The following is a 17,919-nucleotide window of genomic DNA, read 5'->3' on the forward strand; positions in this document are numbered from 1 at the left end:
ACCATCAGCTTCCTCAGGGGCTTTGAGGAGGTAACACAACTTTGCTGAAGGAAGACAGCGTTGTAATGAAACAGAGCAGACTGTTTCCCTTTCGGCCACACCCATAAGGTACTTACTCTCTTTCCAGAGAAAGGGTGGCACACCCCAGCCCAGCCCTAGGTCTGCTGAGTTTCCACAGCAGGGAGCAGGCAGACAAAGCCAGCTGTCTGAACCTGCCTCCTTGTACGCTAAGATGCCACTGGTACTGAGAGAGCTCACTGAGGCCAACCTGCTGCATTCTGGGCCAGTGCTGCTTCTTAACTGGTCATTCTAGGCCTCAGTTTCCCCACCAGGAAAACAGAAGTATGGATTGTGATCATTTTGGGGGTTTTGTCTAGCTTTCAAGACTCGGATTAGTTTTCAGTGATGGAGGGAGTCTTTCTCTATCCTGCGTTTAGCCAAGAATCCCCCAGCTGCTACCAGTGGCTGCCCACCTGCCTCAGAAGCCCAGACCAGCAGCCAATTCGCTCTCTCTCCTGCTTTGTACCTGCCAGGTGAGGGCTCAGAGTATGGTGTCAGTGGAGAAGATGCGCTCAGCAGGATCCAGAGGCTGATGGCAGAGGGCGGCATGACGGCCGTGGTGCAGCGGGAGCAGAGCACCACCATGGCTTCCATGGGCGGCTTCGGCAACAACATCATCGTCAGCCACCGCATTCACCGCAGCTCTCAGACGGGCACTGAACCTGGTGCCGCCCGCACCTCCTCACCCCAGCCCTCCACCTCTCGGGGACTGCTCCCAGAGCCCGGGCAACTGGCAGAACGAGGCCTAAGCCCCCGGACAGCTTCCTGGGACCAGCCTGGTACCCCTGGGCAGGAGCCAACCCCACCACCCCTGCCCTCCTCCTCCCCTGTCCCTGTTCCTGTTTCCCTTCCCAGCGCTGAGGGACCAACCCTCCACTGCGACTTGACCAACAACAACCACCTTCCGGATGGTGGCAGCAGCAGGGGGCACTCTGCAGGCCCTAGGGGAGAACCACGGAACAGGTAGAGACAAACATTGCACTGGTGCCTCCCCTCGAACCGCCAAGCAGAAACCGGACCTCACAGCTGACTGGGAACTGGATGTGCGGAAGAGCTGCTGGCTGCGTCAGGGAACAGGAGGAGGAGGGTCGGGGTGGAGAGGTCAGTCAGTGGGCACGAGACAGTCGAATGGGCAAGGCCTGCCTCGGGGAACTAGAACCTTCGAGGATATAGAGCCCAGGAGAGCCACACTGTGGGCTTAATGTGAATGGAGGAGCAAGTGGGTATCTCTGCCAGACACCCCACTTTCTCCTAGTAACATGGGCTCAGGGGACTTAGCCCTGGCCAGGGAGTCTCCGGAGAGTGAACGGTCTTCCAGATCTGGGCCAATCATCCTGGACAGAGGCCCGCGAGGCAGCTTGGCCCTGTCCACCTGTTGGGTGGGCAGAGCCACCAGGAGCCCAGAAATAGGAGGAAGGGCCTGGCCCCCAGAAACCACCTCCAACTCTGAGCCTTCCAGAGCTTCAGCCTGTCTTCATCGTCTTACCCCACTGAAACCAACAGGGGTCGGGCCAGGCTCCCAGATTCCTGAGGACAGGGACTTCAGCATTTACTAATGGGGGACTACTGTGGGGTAAGGGGGCAGCCTGCTTGCCTGATACAGGATGGGGTCAAGGGACAGTGGGCAGGTCCTCACTCAGGAGTGGGGGGTGTAGGCTGGCCGGCCCCCAGGGCTTGTCCACCAGTCTCCTCTTCCCCCCAAGGCCCTCAGAGCAGCGCCTGTGGGTGTCAGTATTACCTGAGCCTAGGCCAAAGCTAGCCCAAGGCTGGGGAAGGGGAGGAGACTCCAGGTCAGAATGTGAGGTCTCAGTCTGTGATTTAAGGTGTTGCATGTGGACTCTTAACTGTACGTGTAGTTTCTAGTGGAGAAATCAAGGCTCTGATCATTTTGGTTTTAGTATGAAAATGTGATTTCCTTTCTGTTTGTAACTCATCATAGAAACATTGTGGTGGGAGGAGAGGGGATAGTCTACAGCTAACAAGGGAAACACCAAAGATCACGTCATTAAAATGATGACATGCCCCTCGCCAGGCTCCTCTCTCTCATTTCCACGGAGGATGGGGGAGGGGTGGGGATTGGGAAGTGAGGGGCATTGACTGGGCCAGGCCCACGTTCCCCCGGCACCGTTTCTGGTGCTCTCCTGGTGGGGTGCAGTGGACCCATCTGACCCCTTCACCAGAGCTGGTCAGGTAAGGGTTGCCGCCTCTACTTCATACCACTTCTCTGTACACCACAACTTCCTGCTTCCCTGAGGCCTGCTACGGACTGGGGCCACCTTCCAGTGGCCAGGTGAGTATGTAGGAAGGAATGACAGAAGGCTGTTCATCCTAATAGCTTCCCACCCAGGACTACAGGCCTGAAGTGATGTAACTGGCCAGAAAGCTGGATCCCCCCAAATCCCGGGAAATCATGCACAGCAGGTGTCCAGCCTGCCAGGCAGGCGGTGGGGCTTGGTCCTATCTGCAGGCAAGGTGCCAGTTGCTAGCTGTTAAGGTCTTCCTTAACTGTGTCTTCCCTACAGTGGCCGAAAGGCCTGCTCTATTCGTGGGTTTTGACTGTTTGAAAGCTTCCAGCTGGCCAGGCGTGGTGGCTTACACCTGTAATCCCAGCACTTTGGGAGGCCAAGACGGGTGGATCACTTGAGGTCAGGAGTTCAAGACCAGTCTGGCCAACATGGTGAAACCCCGTCTCTACTAAAAATACAAAAAAATTAGTCGGGCGTGGTGGCTCGCGCCTGTAATCCTAGCTACTGGGGAGGCTGAGGCACAAGAATCACTTGAACCTGGGAGGAAGAGGTTGTGGTGAGTCAAGATCATGCCACTGCACTCCAGCCTGGGCAACAGAGCAAGACTCCGTCTCAAGTGGGAAAAGGATATTTGCCCCAAGTCTTCAAGAGCTATAATGGAAAATCCAAGCAGTACCAGGGCTTTTTGCCAGCAGCACGTACTTTTGAGGTTTTTGTTTGTTTGTGTGTTTGTTGGTTTTGTGCGCCCAAAATCTGTCCCTGATGCCATGGGGCACGCAGAATTCCAGGTTCTGCTCCAACAGAGACAAAACCAAAAGATAAGTTGGCAAGCAAGAAATACAAAACCATGGCAAGATTTAGGAAGACTCATTTTCTAGAAAATTATGTATAACAGTGGACTCTGGACTGAAAGACACATCACTTAGCTGTGTGACCTTGGGCAAGCCATTTGCCTTTTCTGGGCTTCACTTTCCCTTGTTAGGATGTGGGCTTGTACTACACAACCTCAAAGTTGCTTCTAGTTCTGTACTCCGGAATCATTCAAGCCCAGAGAGCACACAAATGGTTAGGGCAGGCTTCCTTTCAGAGGTGGGATTTAGACACCTGTAGTCCCTAAGTACTTTGGAGGCTGAGGCAGGAGGACCACTTGAGCCCATGAGTCCAAGTCCAGCCTGGGCAACAAAGTGAGACTCTATCTCTTTTTTTTTTTTTTTTTTTTTTTTTGAGATGGAGTTTCACTCTTGTTACCCAGACTGGGGTGCAATGGCACAATCTTGGCTCACCGCAACCTCCACCTCCTGGGTTCAAGTGATTCTCCTGCCTCAGCCTCCCTAGTAGCTGGGATTACAGGCATGTGCCACCACACGTGGCTAATTTTGTATTTTTAGTAGAGACAGGGTTTCTTTGTTGGTCAGGCTGGTCTCAAACTACCGACCTCAGGTGATCTGCCTGCCTCGGCCTCCCAAAGTGTTGGATTATAGGCATGAGCCACCACGCCCCGCCGACCCTATCTCTTAAAAAAAAAAAAAAAAAAAGGGATTTGAGCTAAGCATTGAAGGATGGAAGGAAAAAGGAGCCCACTGCCCCACATCCTCTCCCCACCACCCGTAGGAGGAATAATTCCTTGGTCTGATAATGGGTCTTGTTGATTTGTTTAATGTAAACCACGTGCCAGGAGTCATTGTGCATTCTCTCTCTCAATCCTCACAAAAACTCTCTGAGGTCATTACTGCTGTTACCCCCAGAGCACACAACTGGCAGAGGGTTTGATCCAGGTAGTGTATGATTCCAGAGCACACACCTCAGCCACTGTCATTTCCACAGAAAGAAGACAAGGTGTAGGAGAAACAATGAAACCCTGACTAGTTATGTTGCTTTGGGGAAAAGGGTATGGCAAGTCCCCTAGGGATGAAGTGGTCCAAATTTGTTTTTTGGGGGTTTTTTTTGTTTGTTTGAGACAGTCTCATTCTGTCGCACAGGCTGGAGTGCAGTGGTACAATCTCGGCTCACTGCAACATCCGCCTCCCAGGTTCAAGCAATTCTCGTGCCTCAATCTCCTGAGTAGCTGGGATTACAGGTGTGTGCTACGACACACAGCTAATTTTGTTTGTATTTTTACTAGAGATGAGGTGTCACCATGTTGGCCAGGCTGGTCTCAAACTCCTGACCTTAAGTGATCTGCCTGCCTCGGCCTCCCAAAGTGCTGGGATTATGGGCGTGAGCCACCACCTGGCCAAGATGGTCCAAATTTGGACCTGCCAGGCCTTGACTCTGCTGTCTCTGGACGGTGCCAGTCACCCTCCCCAACCTCCCCTCCCCCCCATTGGAGGCCCTTGTCAACACCTCCCTGTCCCCACACCAGCCCTTTTCCTTAGAAAGCCCTTGCCCAATAACAGAGCCTCTCTGGTGGTGAAACCTTTGCAGGCCCCTCATACATCACAAGGTTGTGGCATCACCAGGGCAAAGATAGGGACAGCCCCTTTTGGAGGTGAGGAAATAGGTTCAGAGAAATTCTGTTACTTGTCTGCTGACCTAGTGGCATCAAAAGCAGAGCAGAGAAACCACCATGTCCCCTTGTTCCCAATTCAGCTCTCCAGGGTTCCACCGTGGGTTCTTGGGGTTGGGAGATTGAGGGAGGTCAAAAGCCCCTTCATAAGAGGGATTGTGGAGAAATTAAAGTGACTTTGTCTGCCAGCTTCTGGAAGAGCTGTCAGGTGTGTCTGGTGTCTGCAGCCTCCTGCCCTTGGCCTTGCTTGTTTTCTCATCTGACTGTTTTAAGGATCTGCCTTCCTCCTCCACAACCCTCACCTCCTAGGCGTACCACACTCTTCTGGGCCCTGTGAGGGATATGGCAGTGGAACAAGTGCAGGACTGCCGTCTTAGGGTCTTACGAACCAACTTTCCTTATTTGTGAAGTAGGGCAAGAACAGTAGTGCTTCTTTCACCCCCCAGTTATGAGGTCTTGGGAGACCCAATCATTCATGTAGCAACAGAAGATGGCTTCCTACTCTAGCCAACCAACCCCCAGCCCTGAAGTTCCCAATTCTGGCCAACCGCAGCCATCGTGCTCGCGAGCTCTGGGGACCCGACCTCCACTTCCGGGTTCAGCGCGGAGAACCCCACACCAAGAGCCCCGCAGCGCTGGCTTCTAGTGGAGTTCCCTCCCCTTCTCTGCCAAGAGGCTCCTGCCTCTCCACCGCCGCCTCGGCAATCGCCCTCACCACCTCTGGCCCTCGGGGGAGGGTCTTGAATTGTTTCCCCGAGAGAAGAAACCAGACGTCTTAAGGTTAATCAAATGTTTGCGATCAGCATTTGGGGTTACAGGCCTCGGTCCCGGGCGCAGTGGGGAGCGTCCGACCCCGGCGGCCCCCCGGAAGGGCGCTCTCCGAGGAAGAAGCGCTGGAGCCGGATCAGGCGGCAGAGGCCGCTGGGTCCGGGCGCGGGGAGCTCTCCGAGGTGCTGAAGCCGCCCCAACGTCGGCCCAGCCTGGGCGAGGCCCCGCGTCCTGAGGCTACCGCCCTTGCGGTTCCTAGCGACCTCTAAGATTGGCTGCCTGCTCTCCGGGGTCTTGTCCCGGGCTCCGGCCCCGGCGACCTTGAGCAACCGACTGTCCCTCACAGGCGGCGGTGAACTCACGGTCCAGGCTGCGGCTGGACTGGAGGCGCGTCCCATCCCGGGACTGGGAGAGCGGGGGCGCGCCCCTTTCCCGGCCCGGAACGCCAAGCAGGGAGCCGAGCGGGTGCGGGCGAGTGGTCCACGGTGGGCTATTCTATCCCCGGACGACCCCCTCCGGTCCACCCGCTCCTGCGCTTCCCCAGGCCCCGACGGCCCCCCTCCTCGCGGGCGGCCCGGCCGGCACGCAGCGGCGCGGATGGAGCTCCCGGACCTCGGCCCCGACGGATCCCTGGCGGCGCAGCCCGCCCCACCCACCCTCAGCCTCCCGCTGGGGTCAGACTCCCGCGCCTCGGGGCCAAACCGCGAGTGGGGCCACGCAGGGCGCTGAGGTCCCGGAGAGGCGCGAAAATAGCTCAGGGTCCCGGGAGTATGGTCAGGGCGGAGGCGGGAGAGCGGCCGGACCCGGCTGCCAGCTCCCTCCCCAGCCCGCGAGGGGGCGCCGCGTCCCCATGACAACGCGGACACCCCCACCCCCCGGAGGGCAGCGCCCCCTGCTCCCCTGCGCCGCTGGCCGTGGGCGGCGCCCTCTGTGCCCGGGCGGGGAGCTGCAGGCCGGCCCCGAGAGGGCGCGGACCGCCGGGGGTCTCCGACGCCCCGGGTGGTGACCCCCGCGCGTCGCCGCCGGGTGACCGGCCCGGGGCGGGCGGCGCGGCCCCGCCACGATTGGCTGCTTCCTCGTGACATCACGCGGCTCGGGGAAAAGTGCGAGCGTGAGCGCGAGTCGGAGCCACAGCGCCGGGAGCTGCGGGCGGAGCAGGGGCCGCCCCTCGACACCCCGTCCCCGCCCCCGGCCCTCGGCCGGGCCGCCTGCCCCGCCGGCCCGCGGGGCCGCGCGTCCGTCCCGCCGTCTGTCTGGCGTGAGGGGAGCTGGGCAGAGGCGGCGGGTAAGTGGCTCCGCGGCGGCGCGGGGGCGGGGGGCTCGCCGGGAAGAGCAGGAAGCAGGTCCCCGGGACGCTCTGAGGCTCCCCAGAGGTGGGTTCGACTGGAACAGGGCGCCAGACACCCCCCGGGGCGAGCGCGGTGCCGGGAGCGGCAGTGAGCCGGGGCTGGGAGACCCAGCTGGAAGCAAGGCCAGGGGCTCTCAGAGGCTTCTCCAGGTGCGCTCGGGTGCGCCCGTGGGAAGGGGTGGGCATCCAGGATGTCGGGGGCGGAGGAGTGCCCGCCCACAGCCCCCACGGAGCCAGGGACAGCCGTCGGGGGTGGGACCCGGTACTCCAGCCCTCCCACTGGCGGCTCTGCAGGGCGCCAGGCGCTGGAGCCCCAGAGAGCCCTTTTCCCGCCGTCTCCCCGCCCTCCCTCTCCCTCCACCCCTTTGCCCCCGCGCTGCCAGCCCACTCCGGCCCCTGAAGTCCTCCACCTACGACCTTGAGCCCCGACGGAAAACACCCCTGCCCTCCTAGACACCCCTCCCCCACTCCAGTACTACCCCCCGCTGCTGCCCAGCCTTCAAGCCGGGGTCCTCCAGCTCCAGGTCCCCTCCTCTGACCCCGCAACGGAAGTGTTGGGCACAATGTCGGTGCCAAATCTTCGCCTCTCCCTCCCTTGAACTCTGGAGTCTCCTCTCCCGCCCCAGGGACAGATCCAGGGACCACAGCCTTCCCAGAGCCATGGAGTGAATGCCCAAGAACCGAAGACCTACACCCCAAACCACCCCACGGGCGCCCGGAGCACCCCCTCCGGTCTCACCCGGGGAAGAGGGGTGTCGAGGACTCGGAAAAGCACAGTGCCCACGCCCAGAGGCTGCAGGAACTGCGTGCTAGGGGGTTGGAGGGAGGGCGGGGCACCCGAGAGCCAGGGCTCCTTCGACCACGGCGGAGACATGGAGGAGCCTCCAGAGGGTCCAGGAAAACCCGGCTCTCGAGGCCCGCCCGACCCTAGCGTGAGAAACTGGGTGCCCACTTTGGTCACGGGGGCTAGAAAGTGCCTCTGGGGTAGGGTGCAGGGTGAGGAGCGAAGACAAGAGTCTTGCACTCGCCTGACCCGAGCTTCGTCCGGGCCTCCGCCTTGTGGGTGCACTGCCGGTGCCCTCTCGCCGCGAGACTGGGCTGCTTTTGGCAATAACTCGTCTTAGGGGCACGCAGAGCTGAGCCTGCCTGGTGTCCCTAAAGGCTGGGTTGGGCGACTCTAGCAGAGGCCCCTCGACAGATGTCAGTCAGAGGCTGTGACTCTGCCACATCTTTAAGGACTTGGACACCTCTGGGCACCGGGCTAAGACGGCGTCCCAAAGTTAGGTGGCCCATCGCACGCAGCCCCTAGTAGTCTGGCCTCCTCATCCGCACGACCCTTCACCCACAGGCCAGGTGCAATCCCGACGCGGGCTCCTGGCCTGACCCTCTCTGCGCTCAGTCGGACAGCTAAGGTCTGGCTGAGTCTCCTGGCAGGGGCGTTTGGAATGTAACCGGTCACCCATTCTCTGCCCTGCATTTGCTTGTGCATGCAAGTCCACAGGTGTAGAGGCACCCAAACCGTGTGCATCCTCCCGGCCACAGCACCCTAGGCACGCACACGCATGCACATGCACGTGTCCACACGGCGCGGCATGCTCACGCGCTCTCACGGGCGCACTGGTATCCAGGCGTGGCCGTGCGCACACACACGCACATGCAGACAGCTACTAGCGTCTACTCGCGCTCCCCCGTAGGCACACACAAACAGAACTCGCACTCGCGCTCCCGCCCACACGTTCCTCGCAGGGTGCCGGGTGGAATCCGGGCTCCCTCAACTTTCCCACCCGAGAACCCCGCGCGGAGCCGAGGGCAGCTCTGGGGCGGTGTCCCACGGGGCCTGGCGAGGGGAACCCACGTCCCTTCCCCGGGAGGCTCTGCTTGAGGGCTCCTCTGGGTTCGCAGTCGTATTGGAGTTGGGGGCGGTGGCCAACGGCGGCCGCACGGTCTAGGTCCGGAGCGGGCACCAGGGACCGACATTGCCATCTAGCGGTGCGCACAGCCCCGGCGGCGGCGGCTCGCTCCCCAGATCCAGGCGCATCTGGATTCCAGGGAAAGGCGCCAGAGAGGGCTGCTGTCGGAATGTCTGCGGGTGACCCCGAGGTGTCCAAAAAGACGACAGCTGGGGCGGGGCGGAGTCGGGGAGACCCTGAGCCTCGCCCTGTCAGCACCTGGCAGCTCCCTCACGCGGGCCAAGAGCAGGACTTAACCACAGGCCATCCAGTGGTCCCGGCTCAGCCCGGCCACCAGGATCTGGGAGAAGACAAGACCATCGCTTGTCTTCTGGGAAAGCTAAGTCGAGAAGCCAGCAGGAATGTGAGGGGACCCTACCCAAGCCTCACCTGGACAGTCCCTCAGTTGTGTGGTTTTCGGGTAGAGGGGAGCGGAGGCAGGAGGTCAACTCTTAGCAGTAGCACCTTGGACTTAAGAAGGAGGTTTCCGGGTTCTTCTCCTGCCCACTCCCCTTCCTAATGTGGTGACTTTGGGCCAGTTGATTAACATTATCCTCGTCTATAAGAGGATATTTACATCTGTAAGATGAGGATACTAATAATACCTGCTTTTTCAGGCTGTTGTAAGGATTAAACCAGATAATCTATATTAAAAGCTCAGAGGGGTTCCTGACGCACAGTTAACACTCAATAAACAAGAGCTATTATGTTTTCACATTCTGCACTTCTAGCCCCGTTTGTTATCATCCTGCTGGCCTGTATCCTGCCCTGGGAGGCTAAAGTGAGCTTCCTTGGGGCTGGCTGAGTGATTGCTCCTGCCTGCCCTGTTCCCTCCTGCACGTGAGTGATTGCGGCAGGGCAGCCTCCCGGTGCTGGAGGGGACAGGGCAGAGAGTGACACCTGAGCTTCTATTTCAGAGGCTCTCAGAGCCAAATGGGGTTGTCAGGGACCCCGAGAGAGAGAGGGCAGTATCTGGTCTTTGCCCTTGACTCCTTGTGTGACCTTGGGGGTGACAATACCTGCTCTCAGCCTCTCCTCCTACTAACCAAGAATTTAGAACAGGAGAACTTGAACTATCAGGCTAGGAAGCTGGGTCTGTATCTGCGATGGTGGAATAGAAGGGCTGGGGTCAGACTTGGGGCGGTTACCCTGGCCCTTGGCCCCAGCCTGCAGTGCATTTTTGTGTTTATGTATAGAGATCAAGTTTAGGTGCTAATCACTATAGCTGGTGGGGGGGGGGGTGATCTCCCAGGACAGGATCCTCTCTATTCTGCAAATGAGAAAGAGGTTCAGGAAGGCGCAGTGGCTTGTCTACAGCCACAGAGTTGGAGCCCAGGCTGCGGGCTAGTCCTCCTTCCTCCACAGCCGGCTGCCGCGCCCTCTCTTCCTCTCACACACAGACGCACAGCACTGCGTATCCGACCATGCCTGCTGGGCTGGCGTGGCTGTGATGGGCCCGCGTGCGTCTGTGGAGCGGTGTGTGTGTTGGCGGGTGTGAAGGAGGCTGGGCTGAGCGGCTGCCCTGGCACTCGGAGCTGGCGTGGGCCTCCCTCACATGGAGGGAAGGAGGAAGAGGGGGAGGAGAGCTAAGAGGAGACTGGTGGGAGGGAGGGCAGGCTCAGGGAAGGGCCTGCGGTGGGGACTCCAGCTAGGGCGCCGCCGGTGTGGGGAGTGGACTGCGGAGGGAAGGGGCGGCCCTGGCAGCCCTTCTCTTCCCTCTGGGACAATCCTTTTACCTCATGGGTCCCCAGTTGGGCCTCAGGGGTCTCTGATAACCCCTAGTGACCCCTGCACTGCCTCCCTCCCAGCTGCATGCCCTGTGGATGGAGCTGAGGGCTCCTTGAAGGGGATGAGACAGTGGCAGGTACCTCCCGAGGCCCCTTCTGCAGGGACTCTCCTCCTCTCTGGGGTGCTCAGCTCCAGGCGCCATCTCTGGTCCCCTGCAAAGCCTTCTGGCTCCTGGAGCTCTTTGGCCTCCCTCAGCCAGAGCTCTTAGTTATGGAACTGCCTTCCTCTCACCATCTCAGCCCGCACTCATCCCCACCAGCGATATAATGCAAGAAACTGTGAAGCCTTCGTCAGGCTTTTAACAGCTCCGTGCCTCAGTTTCCCCATCTGTAAGTAGTAAAGAAAAAAATGGTATCTACCTCATAGGTTTGTTGTGAGGATGAAATGAGTTAACGCTATAAAAAGTGTTACCAGGCATGGTGGCCCCTGGAGTCCCAGCTACTCAGGAGGTGGGAGGATGACTTGAGCTCAAGGATTCTAGACCAGTCTGGACAACATACCAAGACCCTGTCTCTACAAATAAATAGATAAATAAATAAATAGACACTTTTTTTTTCAAGTGTCGGAAGTGCTTGGCACTTAGTAGACCATCAGTGTTAGGTGCTCATAGATACCCCTATTATTGCCTTTGTCCCAGTGCCTTCTACAGGGGTTGGAGACCAGGTGTTAAGAAATGACTGAGTGGGTAAGTGGATGAACAGAACACCTCTCTCCAGAGCCCACATGCTGGTGGGCCTCTGGGACCACTCTCCTCCTCCTCTTGCTTCCCTGAGCTCCCCCGACACCAGCCTCTGTCCAGGCCTTGCGCTGCTTCCGGGCCTTTGCTGTGGCCACTGCCCCTGGCAGGGCCACTCCCCGCAGCTCCTCCTGTGGCCGGCTCCCCATCACCCAGATGACCTGGTGGGTGAGGCCTTCCCTGATCACCCAGCAAGGAGTCATGCCTGTCCTGCCTTCTGACTCACTCTCCCGTCGCCCTGCCTTTTTTTCTTTTGTGGCTCACATGTTTCCATGTCTCCCCCCAGGAGGCAGGGGGCCATGTGTGTCTTATTCAATTCTGTAGCCACAGCACCCTGAGCAAGGCTTGGCACATAGTAGGTGCTCAATGAATGTTGAATGAATGGGCAAATGCGGGATGGCGGGACAGAGTTCTCTCAAGACATTCTGCCAGAGAGTGTCCCTCTGTCACCTTGATGCCTGTGTGCCTCCAGATGACTCCCCCCATCCCCATCTGCAGTTCATGCTTTTCTCTCCCCTTCCTCCCCAGACACGGTCTACCCACCCCTGAAACCAACATGGCCAACTTCACACCTGTCAATAGCAGCTCGGGCAATCAGTCCGTGCGCCTGGTCACGTCATCAACCCACAATCGCTACGAGACGGTGGAAATGGTCTTCATTGCCACAGTGACAGGCTCCCTGAGCCTGGTGACTGTCGTGGGCAACATCCTGGTGATGCTGTCCATCAAGGTCAACAGGCAGCTGCAGACAGTCAACAACTACTTCCTCTTCAGCCTGGCGTGTGCTGATCTCATCATAGGCGCCTTCTCCATGAACCTCTACACCGTGTACATCATCAAGGGCTACTGGCCCCTGGGTGCCGTGGTCTGCGACCTGTGGCTGGCCCTGGACTACGTGGTGAGCAATGCCTCCGTCATGAACCTTCTCATCATCAGCTTTGACCGCTACTTCTGCGTCACCAAGCCCCTCACCTACCCTGCCCGGCGTACCACCAAGATGGCAGGCCTCATGATTGCCGCTGCCTGGGTCCTGTCCTTCGTGCTCTGGGCGCCTGCCATCTTGTTCTGGCAGTTTGTGGTGGGCAAGAGGACAGTGCCCGACAACCAGTGCTTCATCCAGTTCCTGTCCAACCCGGCAGTGACCTTCGGCACAGCCATCGCTGCCTTCTACCTGCCTGTGGTCATCATGACGGTGCTGTACATCCACATCTCCCTGGCCAGTCGCAGCCGAGTCCACAAGCACCGGCCCGAAGGCCCAAAGGAGAAGAAAGCCAAGACGCTGGCCTTCCTCAAGAGCCCACTAATGAAGCAGAGCGTCAAGAAGCCGCCACCCGGGGAGGCGGCCCGGGAGGAGCTGCGCAACGGCAAGCTGGAGGAGGCCCCCCCGCCGGCGCTGCCACCACCACCACGCCCCATGACTGACAAGGACACTTCCAATGAGTCCAGCTCAGGCAGTGCCACCCAGAACACCAAGGAACGCCCAGCCACAGAGCTGTCCACCACAGAGGCCACCACACCCGCCATGCCCGCCCCTCCCCTGCAGCCACGGGCCCTCAACCCAGCTTCCAAATGGTCCAAGATCCAGATCGTGACGAAGCAGACAGGTAACGAGTGTGTGACAGCCATTGAGATTGTGCCTGCCACGCCTGCTGGCATGCGCCCTGCGGCCAACGTGGCCCGCAAGTTCGCCAGCATCGCTCGCAATCAGGTGCGCAAGAAGCGGCAGATGGCAGCCCGGGAGCGCAAAGTGACACGAACGATCTTTGCCATTCTGCTAGCCTTCATCCTCACCTGGACGCCCTACAACGTCATGGTCCTGGTGAACACCTTCTGCCAGAGCTGCATCCCTGACACGGTGTGGTCCATTGGTTACTGGCTCTGCTACGTCAACAGCACCATCAACCCTGCCTGCTATGCTCTGTGCAACGCCACCTTTAAAAAGACCTTCCGGCACCTGCTGTTGTGCCAGTATCGGAACATTGGCACTGCCAGGTAGGCAGGCAGGAGTGCCCTAGGAGGTGCTGGTGTTGCGTGCGTCTGCTGAGGGACCACACGGCTCACCTGCTGTGGGGAAGAGTTGCAGGCACCATTCCGTGTTCACGTTTGCTGAGGAGGAAGCTCAGAAGAGGCTCTGGCTGCATTCAGAGACCAGCTCTCTGCTCAGGCTGAGGAGGCTCACCCCAGGGATGTCTGAATTGGGGCTGCCTGGCCCACCTCTGTGGCCCTGCTTCAGCGAGCTGCGGGGCACTGGCCTGGGTGGGCACCTACCCCACTGTGGCCATCAGCAGTGCTGAGAGAATGGACAGCTGGACGGGGGCCGAAGCCCAGGGCCCCTCAGGAGGAACAGAGGGACCAGTGCTTGGAAAAGGAGGCTTGGAAAGGGAGTAGAAGGGTTGGAGTCCCCCATTCTGCTGTAATCGGTGCTTTCTGCCCCCCTGCACCCTGCATGTAGGCTCAGCCCCCTCTCCCCAAATCCTACTCCAGGGGCAGAAATCTCTGGCTGCAGCTACTTAGCCAGGTTCTGGGTGGGTATGGTGGAGGCCAGGTCCCCCCAACCCCAGCAGCACTGCCCTTGTCACATTACAACGGGGCAGCTGGGAAGTCAGGGGTTCTCTCTCAGGAACTGAGGTCTGGCCTCCTCTGATCCCAGGCTGAGCTGAGAGTGGTCCACTTATTCAGAAGACAGCTCCCTGCGGCCCGGGCCTTCCCAGATCACACACCGAGTGTCACACATCGATGTGTCCCAGGTCACACATCGAGTCAGGGTGAGGCTGTGGTGGGCGGCATTCCCATCTGCCCTCTTCAAACCTCTCACCCTCTGGCTTCTGCAGGGTGGAGGCCTGGGTCACACAGGCAAGAGGAAAGGGGTCAACCTGGTGGCTCACTCGGGTTTCCGTGACAGTGGGAAGTGGGAGGTGGGCAGTGAGGTAGGCACGCAACCCCCGCATCTGCTCTCCCCCAGTGGGTAGAACCTTCCTGATGGGCTGTGGGTTGGATCAAAAGACCTTTGACTGGGCAAGGCTGAGATGAGTGCGGCGGTTCCAGTGAGTCAGCCAGGTTCCCTGCCCCAGCCCTGGTCCCTGGGGGAGACGAGGACCGAGAGGCTTAGGCGACTTGATGGCAGGCACCCTTTCGGGGGCCCTGGAAGAAATTTTCGTAATTGTTCTGCTTTTTCCATGAGCTCTGGAGAGCACCCACCACCAAGCCCCCAACCGCTGAAACCCACCAGTCCCTACAGCCTGGTCTTTCTCCCCACCTTCCCACTCCCAAACACATTTCCACAGCAAACTCCTTGGGAAGGGGCTTTTATATATTAAAAAAGAAAAGCTTTTATTGGGGGGAAAAAAAGTTTATTTGATGTGTTTCTTAGTAATGGAATTGTGGGGAAGAACAAAAGCGGGCTCTGAGACTCACATTGCTTTGGGGGAGGCTAAAGCTTCCCAGAATCCCTTGTCCCTCCCCACTTTGGGCACTTAGGGGTGGGGCTGGGGAGTGAGAGGGACAAGGCAGGGAATGATTGATTAAAGCTAACGAGCAGACAGAAGGCACTGGTGGGTCGTATCTCGGGCCTGGAAGAGGGAGGGCGTGGGCCAGGCCCCATGTAACACCAGGGGCTCCTTGGCATCCAGGCTTGGCCTCTAGTCCTTTCCCTTCCCTTTCTTGGCTGTAAAACAAGAAAGAAATATTAATACCATATCAACAGGCCGACCCATTGCAGACCGCCGGCTCCACAAACACCCAGGCATCAGGGAAAGAGGAGAAGATTCTGCCCCCTAGTGGTTTCCAATCAGCTGACCCGGAAGCAAGGGATGGGGCCGCCATTGTGATGTGGACATCGGACACCCCCAGCTTCCTATTTCCACTTGGGATCAGAAAACCTTCAAGTTTCCAGTTCCGGTCCTGGTCACAGCAGCCCTGGACAGCGTCAGCCTCCTCACCTGAGAAGGGGGCAGATTCACCCCTGCCCTGTTGGCCTCGCTGGGCTGAGTCAGGAGTGAGCTGAGAGGCCTAGGGTGGGCTGTGACCTCCTCCCAACACTAGAAAGGGCAGAGCTGACCAAATGCTGCCCGTGGCTGGAGAGCTGACAAAGGCAAGCCGTTCCAGGACACTTTCCCTGGCTCCTAAGCCAGATGCTCCAATGGAGTAGCTTGAGTTGGTCCCTATTTGGGCCAGGGAGGATTTATGTCCCCAGCATCACCTGCCACCCCTCTTGTAGTGCTCATCTCTAGACTTTTCCAGGCAGGGAAGCCAAGTGAGGCAATGTCAGGAAGCTATTGGCCAGGACTCAAAACTTAAGGTTTAACCTGGAATGGTCCCCTCGCAGGCGGCGGGGGGCGGGGGGGGGAGCAGACCCCTTGGGACAGCCCCACCCCCTTCTCCTCTCGCTGACCTTTGGCCTTGGCTTTGGTCTTGGGGGTGCAGGGCTTGGTGACGCGGATGGTCTCCTGGCACTGGGCATTGTAGCGCGCCTTCTTCAGGGTGCCTTGGCGGACTTTGGTGCCTGTGCCCCCATCACACGCACCCCAGTTCTCAAACTTGTACTTGCAGTCGGCTGGTGGGAGAGCGGCCCGAGTCAGCGCTGCGCGCCCCGCGGCCCTCCCTCCAAGGGTCTGCCCAGGCTTCGGCGAGCCTGTGCCCCCCTCTCCTGCCCTCCGCCTGCGCCCCGCCTCACCTCCAAACTCCTTCTTCCAGTTGCAGGGCACCCTGCACCGGATGCGCTGGGTCTGGGCCCCGCAGGTGCCCTCGCGGAAACCCACGCCGCAATCCTTGCTACTGGGGGTGCAGGGCCCCCAGGCCCACTCCGCACACTCGCTCCCCGGGGCGCCCTTCTTCACCTTGTCTACAACGCGTGGGGAACAGAATTCAGGACGGGGGCACGGGGAGACTCCATCAGGGGCCGCCTTCCTGGGGTTCCAGGCTGGGAACCCAGGCGGCCCAGCCCAGAGGTGGCGGGGCCTCGCCTGCCCGTCCCCAGCCCTCCTTCGATCATCCCCCATCACCTTTCTTTTTGGCCACTGCGGAGGTGAGCGCCAGCAGGGCGAGGAGAGTGAGGAGGAGGAAGCCTCGGTGCTGCATCCTGGGGGGAGAGCGCGAGTCTGAGTCCCTGGCCCGTCCCCTTCCCCACCGGGGGCCGCGTGCAGGGCCCTCCCACCCCCGCGTGCCCCACTTTCTAGGCCCCAAGTCGGGCTGCTAGGGTGGCGGCGGTGGGAAGACTTGGGGCGGCCCCTCGCCGCTTGCCCGGACGCACCGCCGAGAGGCGACTCCCCGGGGGACGCCTCGAGCCCAGGACGCAGCTCAGACCCCCACCCCCGCCTCCAGCCCCCAGGTCGGCCACGGCCGGGAGGACCGGGGGCCGCCGCGCGCTCACTCGCTCGCTGCCCGCGCTGCTTCGCTCCCTCCCGCGCCGGGCCCGTCCCGCTCCGGCCGCCGCGGCCCCTTTTGTCTCCAGAACCGGTCTGAGCCGGTCACATGGGCCCCCGCCCCCTCTCCCCACCCCCCAGGGAAGGACCCGCCCCGCCCCCTCCCCTCAAACCCGCACCGCCCCCGACCCCGGCGTCCCCGCCCCCGCTCCCGCCCGCGCCCCCTGAGCTTCTACTCTGGCGTCGGTGCGCCCGGCCCCGCGCCCTCGCCTCTCCCGGCCCCATCTTCCGAGCGGTGGTCTCCCGGCCCCGGGCCCCGTCCCGCCCGAGCACACCGGCCCCCGGGCCACTCCCTGAGCCGCCGCCCGCTGCCCCCATCCCGGGTCATCCCCTGCCGTACGCCAGGGCCCGGGCCGCTCTCAGGCCCCGGCTTCCCTTGCCTGCCGCGGAGCCCCCGCGCCTGTATAACGAGCCGGGCCCGCTCCCCTCCACGGCCGGCTCAGCCCTGGCGCCCTGCTGGCTACTGGGGAGGGGGCGCCACCTGGGGCCGTTTCCGCGGGTGGGCAGGGAGGCGCTCTGCTGTGCTGAGGGGAGTCTGGGACTCGGACCCCCAGAGAAAGTCACGGGTGCGGTCACCCAGTGCCTTTCCGGGAGCACAGGCATGAGGGACGGCGAGTGGGGGGTCCTGGGGGAGGAGCCCGCAGACCTGGATTTGGTGAAACTTGGCGCTGACAGGAGCCGTCTGAGAAGTTCCAGACCTGGCCACAGCGGCGGCTCCAACTGCCCACCCCCTCTGACCCTGGGCCTGCGGCATTGCCTCGCCGGGTTCCCCCAAACCGGGAGAGCCCCCGAGGCCTGGGGGAGGGGCTTGCTCAAGGCCACAGGGCAAATGGGCCACAGAGCCCGGGCTCGCCCCCGCCCCACCCCTTTCACTTTCATTGTTGTTCCCCGCGGGAAGCGGGAAGCCGGAGGGATCGACCCCGCCCCTGGCCCCGACGAGCGCGGCCGCCGGGCAGAGGTCAGGAACCGGGCAGGCCCTGAGACCCACCCCCAAACGGGAGCCGGGGACCCGGGAAGGTGCTGTGGAAAGCATCCAGTCCCCCACCCTGAGGACAACCCCGCAGCCCCCGCTTTTTGTTAGACCTCCTCCGCAAAAGA

The 17,919-nt window shown here is 60.6% G+C and overlaps 3 protein-coding genes across 12 annotated transcripts in view; 2 read left to right on the forward strand and 1 right to left on the reverse strand.

Annotated features, from left to right (window-relative positions):
* The window catches only part of AMBRA1 (autophagy and beclin 1 regulator 1), a 198,945-nt gene extending 196,856 nt beyond the window's left edge, over positions 1-2,089 (forward strand). For all 8 annotated transcript variants that reach the window (XM_023215722.2, XM_023215725.2, XM_023215723.2 and 5 more), the window contains one exon: positions 534-2,089. In XM_023215722.2, the coding sequence (XP_023071490.1) occupies positions 534-1,027 (494 nt within the window). In that variant the 3' untranslated portion in view covers positions 1,028-2,089. The remainder of the gene's footprint in view (positions 1-533) is intronic.
* A 4,624-nt stretch (positions 2,090-6,713) lies between these two features.
* CHRM4 (cholinergic receptor muscarinic 4) lies at positions 6,714-14,747 on the forward strand. 2 transcript variants are annotated; one of them, XM_023215870.2, is made up of 2 exons: positions 6,714-6,953; positions 11,930-14,747. In XM_023215870.2, the coding sequence occupies exon 2, from the start codon at positions 11,958-11,960 to the stop codon at positions 13,395-13,397; it is 1,440 nt and encodes a 479-aa protein (XP_023071638.1). In that variant the 5' UTR covers positions 6,714-6,953; positions 11,930-11,957; the 3' UTR covers positions 13,398-14,747. The 2 variants fall into 2 exon arrangements, with proteins under 2 accessions (XP_023071638.1, XP_031789746.1); XM_031933886.1 differs by having other exon boundaries at positions 6,816-6,865.
* Positions 14,730-17,783, reverse strand: MDK (midkine). Of its 2 annotated transcripts, none has more exons than XM_026454083.2 (5): positions 17,468-17,783; positions 16,402-16,478; positions 16,074-16,241; positions 15,792-15,953; positions 14,730-15,065 (listed from the first exon to the last, which is right to left on the reverse strand). In XM_026454083.2, the coding sequence occupies exons 1-5, from the start codon at positions 17,698-17,700 to the stop codon at positions 15,040-15,042; spliced, it is 666 nt and encodes a 221-aa protein (XP_026309868.1). In that variant the 5' UTR covers positions 17,701-17,783; the 3' UTR covers positions 14,730-15,039. The 2 variants fall into 2 exon arrangements, with proteins under 2 accessions (XP_026309868.1, XP_026309867.1); XM_026454082.2 differs by having other exon boundaries at positions 17,303-17,783.
* Between the last annotated feature and the right edge of the window lie 136 nt (positions 17,784-17,919).

This window comes from Piliocolobus tephrosceles, chromosome 13 (genome assembly GCF_002776525.5).
Source record: "Piliocolobus tephrosceles isolate RC106 chromosome 13, ASM277652v3, whole genome shotgun sequence".
Lineage (NCBI taxonomy): Eukaryota > Metazoa > Chordata > Mammalia > Primates > Cercopithecidae > Piliocolobus > Piliocolobus tephrosceles.